We start from the raw sequence: 10,109 nt of genomic DNA on the forward strand, positions 1-10,109 counted from the left end.
GATCAATTGTCAGAAAAAACCCATCTGGTTCAGTAATGTCCTTCGGGGAATGATGTCTGCCAACCTCACTCACCTGGTCTGGCCTGCATGCTGTACATCTGAAATCACAATGTGGTTGCCTCTGAAATGGCCTAGTATGTCATTCCAGTGTAAAAATCCACAGCCAAGTCTCAATGAAGAAAGGAAACCAGGAAGACGACCTAGCATCGACCTAAGCAAAAACGGCCCTTTGTACCCTGCATAGTCTTTCTTACTAATACATGGGAACGAGTGCCAAAATTGGGAGAGCTGTCTCACTGACAAGTCCAGTTACAGCTTTACAGTAATTGTAAGGTATGATTCCATGAGTATGTCCCAGCCACCACCATCACAATCTCTGGATATGTCCTGACAGGACAGACCCAGCAGAGCTGTTGGCTAGAGGTGTAAGCTGTTGGGAGGGAGTTGCCTCATCATTGACTCTCGACCTCATGATGTCTCAGGTTAAACATAGACAAGGAAACCTCCAGCTGACTACCATGCACCGTCCTCCTTTGGCTGATGAATCAATAGTCCTCCATGTTGAGCAACACTGGGAAGAAGCACGGAGGGTGGAAACACACAAAATGTACTCTGTTTGGGCGACTTCAATGTCCACCACCAAGAGTGGCTCAGCAGCAGTACTAAAGTCCTGCGGAGTGTTGCTGAACAAGGAGACCTTGGAGTGCAGATTTATAGTTCCTTGAAAGTGGAGTCGCAGGTAGTTATGATAGTGAAGAAGGGCTGATTGCATCTGAATTGGAAGGGGACTAATATACAGGCAGGGAGATTTGTAAGAGCTGCTTGGGAAAATTTAAACTAGTACGGTGAGGGTGTAGGACCCAGGGAGATAGTGAGGAAAGAGATCAACCTGAGACTGGTACAGTTGAGAAAAGAAGTGAGTCAAACAGTCAGGGCAGGCAGGGACAAAGCAGAGAACAAGGTAGGACTGATAAATTAAACTGCATTTATTTCAATGCAAGGGGCCTAACAGGGAAATCAGATGACCTCAGGGCATGGTTAGGAACATGGGCCTGGGATATCATAGCAATTATGGAAACATGGCTCAGGGATGGACAGAACTGGAGGCTTAATGTTCCAGAATATAAATGCTACAGGAAGGACAGAAAGGGAGGCAAAAGAGGAGGGGGAGTGCCGTTTTAGATAAGGGATAGCATTGCAGCTGTGCTAAGGGAGGATATTCCAGGAAATACATCCAGGGAAGTTATTTGGGTGGAACTGAGAAATAAGAAAGGGATGGTCACCTTATTGGGATTGTATTATAGACCCCCTAATAGTCAGAGGGAAATTGAGAAACAAATTTGTAAAGAGATCTCAGTTATCTGTAAAAGTAATAGAGTGGTTATGGTGGGGGATTTTAACTTTCCAAACATTGACTGGGACTGCCATAGTGTTAAGGGTTTAGATGGAGAAGAATTTATATTCCTGTTAAGGTGAAAGGAAAGGCTAGTAGGTATAGGGAATGCTGGATGACTGAAGAAATTGAGGTTTTGGTTAAGAAAAAGATGTCAGGTATAGACAAGATAGATCGAGTGAATCCTTAGAGTATAAAGGCAGTAGGAGTATACTTAAGAGAGAAATCAAGAGGGGAAAAAAGGGAACATGAGATAGCTTTGGCAAATAGAGTTAAGGGGAATCGAAAGGGTTTTTTCAAATGTGTTAAGGTCAAAAGGTTAACTAAGGAGAGTATAGGGATGCTCAAAGATCAGCAAGGCAGTCTTTGTATGGAGCCGCAGGCGATGGAGGAAATACTAAACTAGTATTTTGCATCAGTATTTACTGTGAAAATAGACGTGGAAGATATAGAATATAGAGAAATAGATGGTGACATCTTGAAAAATGTCCATATTACAGAGGAGGAAGTGCTGGATGTCTTGAAACACACAAAGGTGGATAAATTCCCAGGACCTGATCAGGTGTACCCTAGGACTCTGTGGGAAGCTAGGGAAGTGATTGCTGGGCTCCTTGCTGAGTTATTAGTATCATTGATAGTCACAGGTGAGGTGCTTACACTGGAAGTTGGCTAACGTGGTGCCACTACTTAAGAAAGGTGATAAGGACAAGCCAGGGAACTATAGATCAGTGAGCCTGATGTCGGTGGTGGGCAAGTTGTTGGAGGGAATCCTGAGGGACAGGATGTACGTGCATTTGGAAAGACAAGGACTGATTAGGAATAGTCAGCAGAGCTTTGTGCGTGGGAAATCATGCCTCACAAAGTTGATAGAGTTTTTTTTGAAGAAGTAACAAAGAGGATTGATGAGGGCAGAGTGGTGGACATGATCTATACGGACTTCAGTAAGGCGTTTAAAAAGGTTCCCCAATGGGAGACTGATGAGTAAAGTTAGATCTCATGGAATACAGGGAGAACTGGCCATTTGGATGCAGAACTGACTCAAAGGTAGAAGACAGAGGGTGGTGGTGGAGTGTTGTTTTTCAGCCTGGAGGCCTGTGATCAGTGGAGTGCCACATGGATCGATGCTAGTTCCACTACTCTTCATCATTTATGTTCACATCCAAATAGTTTATATAAAAGGTATAGTTAGAAAGTTTGCTGATGACACCAAAATTGGAGGTGTAGTGGACGGTTACCTCAGATTACAACAGGATCTTGATCAGATGGGCCAATGGACTGAGGAGTGGCAGATGGAGTTTAATTCAGATAAATGCGCGCTGCTGCATTTTGGGAAAGCAAACCAGAGCAGGACTTATACACTGAATGGTGAGGTCCGAGGGAGTGTTGCTGAACAAAGAAACTTAGAGTGCAGATTCATAGCTCCTTGAAAGTGGAGACGCAGGTAGATAGGATCGTGAAGAAGGCATTTGGTATGCTTTCCTTTATTGGTCAGAGTATTGAGTACAGGAGTTGGGAGGTCATGTTGCGGCTGTACAGGACATTGGTTAGGCCACTGTTGGAATATTGTGTGCAATTCTGGTCTCCTTCCTATCAGAAGGATGCTGTGAAATTTGAAAGGGTTCAGAATTACGAGGATGTTGCCAGGGTTGGAGGATTTGAGCTATAGCGAGAAGTTGAAAACAGGCTGGGGCTGTTTTCCCTGGAGCGTCAGAGGCTGAGGGGTGACCTTATAGAGGTTTATAAAATTATCAGAGGCATGGTTAGAATAAATATACAAAGTCTCTTCCCTGGGGTGGGGGAGTCCAGAACTAGAGGGCATAGGTTTAGGGTGAGAAGGGAAAGATATAAAAGGGACCTAAGGGGCAATGTTTTCATGGAGAGGGTGGTAAGTGTATGGAATGAGCTGCCAGAAGAAGTGATGGAGGCTGGTACAATTGCAACATTTAAAAGGCATTTGGATGGGTATATGAATATAGGGTTTGGAGGGATATGGGCTGGGTGCTGGCAGATGGGTCTAGATTGGGTTGGGATATCTGGTTGGCATGGACGGGTTGGACTGAAGGGTCTGTTTCCATGCTGTACATCTCTGTGACTCTATGGTATGCTTTCCTTTTTTGGTCAGTGCATTGAGTACAGGTGTTGGAAGGTCATGTTGTGGCTGTACAGGACATTGGTTAGGCCACCTTTGGAATATTGCATGCAATTCTGCACTCCTCTCCAAAGGGAGGATGTTCTGGAATTTGAAATGGTTCAAAAACTATTTACAAGGATGTTGCCAGGGTTGGAAGTTTTGAGCTATAGAGAGAGGCTGAACAGGCTGGGGCTGTTTTCCCTAGAGTGTCGGAGGCGGAGGGGTGACCTTAGATGTTTATAAAATCAATGGGAGCATTTCCCTGAGATGGGGGGAAGCCAGAAGTAGAGGGCATAGGTTTTGGGTGAGGTGGAGAAAGATGTAAAAGTGGCCTAAGGAACACTCTTTTCACACACAGGGTGTGTCTGTATGGAAGTAGCTGACAGAGAAAGTGGTGAAGGTTGGTACAATTACAACATTTAAAAGCCATCTGGATGGGTATATGAATAGGAAGGTATGGGCCAAGAGCTGACAAATGTTCTATGTTCTAAATGGGACTAGATTAATTTTAGATATCTGGTCGGCATGGACGAGTTGGACTCAATCGTCAGTTTCTGTGCTGTACACTTCTATGACTCTATTGATTGAGTTGGTCAGGTCCTAAAGGATGTAGCTGCTAGACTGCGTCTGCAGTAGGTGGTGAGGGAACCAACAAGCAGGAAAAACATACTTGTCCTCATCTTTACCATTCCGCCAGCCGCAGATACATCTGTCCATGACATTATCGGTAAGAACAACCACTGCAGTGTAGCCCCCATTGTGTTGTGTGATACTATCACCGTGCTAAATGGGACAGACTCTGAATAGATGTAGCAACTCAAGACTGAAGCACTGAGATGCTGTGGGCCGTCAATAGCAGCAGAATTATACTCCAACACAATCAGTAACCTCATGGCCCAGCATATCCCCCACTCCCTCTAAGCCAGGGGATCAACCCTGGATCAATGGAGGGTGCAGGAAAGCATGCCAGGAGCAGCACCAGGCATACCTGAAGATGAGGTGATGACCTGGTGACAACACTAAACAGGACTACTTACGTGCTAAACAGCATAAGCAGCAAGTGATAGAGCTAAGCATTCCTATATTCTGTAGATCATATCTAAGCTCTGCAGTCATGTCATGTTCAGTTGTGAATGGTGATGGACAATTAAACAATACACTAGAGGAGGAGACTCCACAAATACTCCCATCCTCAGTGGTGGTAGAGCTCAGCAACAGATGAAGCTGAAGCTTTTACAGCAATCTTCAGCCAGAAGTACCAAGAGGATTATCCATCTCCGCCTCCTCCAGTGGTCCCCAGCATCACAGATGCTAGCCTTCCATCAATTTGTTTCACTCCATGTGACATTAAGTAACAGGCACTGGATAGTTTAAAGGCCATGGACCCTAACAACATTCTGGCAATAGTACTGAATATTTTTGTTTCAGAACTTGCTGCTCCCTTAGCCAAGCTCTTCCAGTGCAGTTACAACACTGGCATCTCCCTGACAATGTGGAATACTGTCCAGATATGTCCTTTCACAAAAACCAGGACAAATCTAACCCAACCAATTACCACCCCATTAGGCTACTCTTGAGCATCAATAACAAACTGGGCATTAGTGAGCAGTTTGGGTTTGGCCAGGATCACTCCTGACCTCATTACAGCCTTGGTTCAAACATGGACAGAAGAGCTGAATTCCAGAGGGGAGGTGATGTGGCAGTGACAGCCCTTAATAACAAGGCTGCGTTCAACCGAGTGTGGCATCAATGGGAAACAGGAGGAAAACTCTCCGCTGGGTGTGATCCTGATTTGGCTTGCAGGAAGATGGTCGTGGTTGTTCAGTCTTCTCAGTTCCAGAACATCTCTATAAGAGTTCCTCAGGATAGTGTTTGAGGCCCAACCATTTTCGGCTGCTTCATTCATGGCCTTCCCTCTATCAGAAGGTCAGGAGTGGGGATGTTTGCTGATTGTGCAAATGTTCAGCACCATTCCCAACTCCTCAGATACTGAAGCCGTCCATGTTCAAATACAACAAAATCTGGACCATGTCCAGGCTTGGGCTGACAAGTGGCAAGTAACATCCATGCCACACAAATGCCAAGATATGATTGTCTCCAATAAAAGACAATCTAACCACCAAACCTCCCCCTAACCTTGACATTCAGTGGTGTTACACTGAGAGTAATTCCTCAAGGAAAACAAATGTTGGCCAGCCAGCGATACCCACATCCTACATGTGAATTTTAAAAAATAACATTTCTCTTAATCACTTGAAGGTGTGATCCATAACTTTATGATTTTCAGGGAATGCTATCCTAATTGCTGCGCTCACTCCTTGTAATTTAACCTTTGGAGACCAGGTATAATTCACGTAAATCTTCCAAGACTAATATATCCTTCCCACGCTGTGGTACTCAAAACTGAACACACTCCAGGTTTGATCTAACCAGGACTTTCTATCACTGAAGGGATTCCTGAAGAAGGGCTTATGCCCGAAACATCGATTCTCCTGTTCCTTGGATGCTGCCTGACCTGCTGCGCTTTTCCAGCAACACATTTTCAGCAGTTTCTATCACTGAAACATGACTTCTACCTCCTGGTATTCTAATCCTCCCAATGCAAAGGCCAGCATTTAAATAACTTTTTTCCACTAATTTCTGTAAATTTATGACATTTTAATGATTTATGTTCATAGATCATTAAGTCTTTTTGAACTCCTAACTCCTAACTTTTAACCATTCAGAAAGTAATCTTTCCTTTTAAGATCCAAAATAAATGACCTCATAATTACCAAAATTGAGCAAATCTGTGGTAAATCAATATCATTCACTTAATGAAATACCTCCTTGTAATTGAATATTTGTCAGCAGTTTATAATGCTGCCACTCCTTGTGCCATTGGCAAATTTGAATTTGAGATTTTGTATCATAAGTACATAGAATAATTGAGCACAGGATAGGAGATAAACTTATTATTAGCACTGACCTGTGACCAGCTGGTTAGTTGTGAGAATGTGCACTCCTGTTTACTAACTCCATCACAGTTAACTTTTTCCTAGCTTGCTTCCTCCTAATTCTAGCCTGAAGTGGGGACCTCAGTTTATTCCGTCAGGGCTTATTCTGTCATTTTCTGTGATATCGCTTTGGTGGTTCTACCACCACGTACTTCCAACAGAATCACTCTACTTCCTGAAATAATATGATGGCAGAGTGGGTCAGTGGGGATGCAGGAAATAAACTTTAGAAAAACCAGGATATGTTTCCTGGACCACTGATCTCAGCTGGTGCATCAGTTGAGTGTGTCAGTTTCCTCAGCAGCTCTTGATTGCTCCTGGTCTCTGTCTCCTGGTAGAATTGCTGAACTGATCATGGATTGGATTGTTGCTGAACTGTAACCCAATAGTCAAGAGCTCTTGTGTTTATTTTGTTAAAAGCAGCTGTGTTTTGTGGTGGTAATGAATTATTGTTCCAACAGGTGTTTGTAATAACCAAGTTGAAGAGGACATTGGAAAGTTGAAATCGTGTGTGGTTGGCTTGCTGCAGGAGTGGGGTGTCTCTGTATCCGTGAAGGATGACTACATTCATGAATTGTATGTTTTTGTATTTGTGTTCTTGTACATGTCACTGTTGTCTAGAGACACCTCAATGGAAGATGTCTCTAATAGGGAAAAGCAGCTGGGAGAGGTTCACGTGTTACTGTTCAATTCACCCACCTCAAACTCCTTTAGAATCCCATCGAGCTCATATTTCCTCTCAATGTGGGGATTTCACAATCCCCTAAAACCAACTTGTTCAGAGCCCTGGCACTCTATTAGCATAGCGGTATTTCAGAATTCTGCACACTAGTTGATGCAGCATCCTGAAACTACAATAATTGAGGATGGGGGTGGTTTCTTCATTTTATATTAGAACCCCTCCAGTGTGGAAACAGGCCCTTTGGTCCAACAAGTCCACGCTGACCTTCTGAAGAGTAACCCACCCAGACTCATTCCCCTGCCCTATATTTACCCCTAATTATTGCACCTAATCTACATATCCTTGACCAGGCAATTTAGTGTGGCCAATTCCCCTGATCTGCATATCGTTGGTTTGTGGGAGGAAACCCACGCAGACATGGGGAGAGTGTACAAACTCCACACGGACAGTCACCCAAGGCTGGAATTGAACCTGTGTCCCTGACACTGTGCGGCAGTGGTGCTAACCACTGAGCCACCGTTCCTTGGATTGAATTTTTCAGACCCCTTTAAGATTAGATCAGTGTGGAGTTTCACCAATCCTCCAACAGCATCAGCTCCTTGAAACTATATTAGATGTACAATGTATAATTACTGACTCCAAACATTCATTCCACACCATCGTATCACTCCAGTTGAAAGCATTTCTCCTACTTACTGTCCTAATTTCCTTGTGATTAATCTTGTATCTAAGACTATGTTAATTATGACAGTTAGGTGTCTGGTGACTAAATTTAGAAACATGGAGTTGATTGAACTTAAATATTTAACTTTAATGCTCCTGGACATAGGTTTGAGGGCCACAGGAAAGAACTCTTGAGACTATCCTTGCAATTCACCTACAAGGGAAATTGCTGCTGTGTTTTATGGGCAATTTAAATCCATTAAAATGCGTAAAGGTTTCTGAAGAGCATGTCTTTTCTCTTTCAGTTGTCGGTATGGTGCTTCCGAACCACATGCTGTTGCCTCATTTTTGGGAGGTATGTTTCAGTTCTTTCAGATTGGGTGATTTTGGATTGCAGCTAATTGTCACGTTGGTTGTGTTGCAATGTAAACTGTTTGCCTTGTTTTTACTTCCTGCACTGCACCTTCTCAAAGTTTTTAAATATAAGTTGTCTTAATCACTGACTTTTAATGCTTTGCCATTCAACTAGATGTTTAATCCCTGCCTCAACTGCATCTTATACAATGTTGTTTTGCTGTCATATCCCCTAATACCTTTTCCTAAAGGTATCCATTCTCAGTTTTGAGTTTTTCAACATGAACAACCTTTTGTGGTGAAGGGGTGAAGTGCTGGAAATGGTCAGCAGGTCAGGCACATGGAGAGAAACAAAGTTAGCGTTTTTGGTCTTTCATGAGGGTTGAGAAAGTATATTTTGAACAAGGTTTAAAGCATGTTTTGGGATGACAGGAAGAACAAAAGGGAAGGTTTGTGAAGGGGTAGAAAACAGGAGAGATTAAACGACAAAAGTGTTGGTAGTCCAAGATTAAAGAAATTGGTATTGTACTAAGTAACGAAATATAAAAATGTCTGGATGAGGTGTGAATATCGGAATTATGGACAACTCCTTCAATCCAAAAACAACATTAAAACTGAAATCTACAAAACATACACCAAAATGCACAGAGATTACTGTCTCATTGTTGAACTTGGTGTTGAGTCTAAAGGCTGCAGTGTGCCTCACCAAGAGGTGAGGTGCTGCTCTTCAGGTTTAGCTTGAGCTTCACTGGAACACTGCTGGATTCTGAAGATCAGTGTGAGAAAAGGAAAACAATTCCAAAGGCAGGCTGCCAAAGACCTGGCTTTCGATGCTTGTCCATGGCTTTCATAATCAGGCCCTACTTGACCCCTCCCCATCCACAGGGCTCCCAAAAACATCTCACTCTTTCTTCCTCACCACCATCAATGCCAAACTAGCCTCCAAAGTCTCTAACTCCCAAACAGCCATACAAGCCAAACTGGTAAACATACAACTACACCAAACAGAACTCTCAACCAAAACTGTCCACAGACTCCTAATGCAGCAGGTTACTTCTCTGCAGCACAATCTACCAAGTAAGGGATAGCTGCATAATATAAATGATGTATGTAAGCTTAATCCAAACCAGTTGAAGCCATTTCCAGCTGTGTTTTTTGAGGTGACCATATATCGATTCTGGCTGTGATTTCTCATGTTCCTATCATACAGCATTGTTTATTAACCTCAAAGGTTTTATGTATCGTTGCATGTTAGTTGGTTAGCAGTAATTTACATTGTTAATTGCTGTGTTTGATATTTTTATTTCCCTAGGAGCTGCTGCCCAGGAGGCCATCAAAATCATCACAAGGCAGTTTGTACCCTTTAATAACACATTTATTTACAATGCAATGTTGCAGACATCAATGACTGTGAGAATGTAGGGCTTTTGTCCTCTGCAGCACAAATCTGTAACGTACATGGAGATAAGGACTGTACTTCTACAGTTTTGTTACTGAACAATTTATGTAACATAAAATTCAATTCAATTAATAAAATTCCCTAAATTTGTTTTTGTAAAAGTGCTATGTTTACAAAATGTTTTTCTCCATCGGAGTGCAGCGAATTCAACTGTGGAAACAGGATTGAACTAATAACCATCTGAATGAAATTAATGCTGAATCTGGTTGCTTTGCTGTGTGTGTCAGTCACGGCTCTGTTGTAACACTCTTGCCTCACTCGAATCTTCAATCCTGGTCTCCCTGCTGTAGGAAAAATGTTGTTAAACTTGTTCAGAAAAGATTTACAACAATGTTGCCAGGGTTGGAAGGTTTGACCTATAAAGAGAGCCTGTTTTACTTGGAGCATTGGAGGCTGAGAGGTGACCTTATAGAGGTTTATAAAATCATGAG

The 10,109-nt window shown here is 42.8% G+C and overlaps 1 protein-coding gene across 1 annotated transcript in view; it reads left to right on the forward strand.

The window, feature by feature from the left end:
- nae1 (nedd8 activating enzyme E1 subunit 1) overlaps positions 1–9,803 on the forward strand; it is a 62,793-nt gene extending 52,990 nt beyond the window's left edge. Inside the window, exons 18-20 of the mRNA XM_043706532.2 lie at positions 6,982–7,096; positions 8,171–8,220; positions 9,532–9,803. Coding sequence (XP_043562467.2) covers positions 6,982–7,096; positions 8,171–8,220; positions 9,532–9,641 — 275 coding nt within the window. The 3' untranslated portion in view covers positions 9,642–9,803. The remainder of the gene's footprint in view (positions 1–6,981; positions 7,097–8,170; positions 8,221–9,531) is intronic.
- Positions 9,804–10,109: the final 306 nt, after the last annotated feature.

This window comes from Chiloscyllium plagiosum, unplaced genomic scaffold, assembly GCF_037043375.1.
Source record: "Chiloscyllium plagiosum isolate Xiang-an unplaced genomic scaffold, Cpla_swu_hap1 HiC_scaffold_17, whole genome shotgun sequence".
Classification (NCBI taxonomy): Eukaryota; Metazoa; Chordata; class Chondrichthyes; order Orectolobiformes; family Hemiscylliidae; genus Chiloscyllium; species Chiloscyllium plagiosum.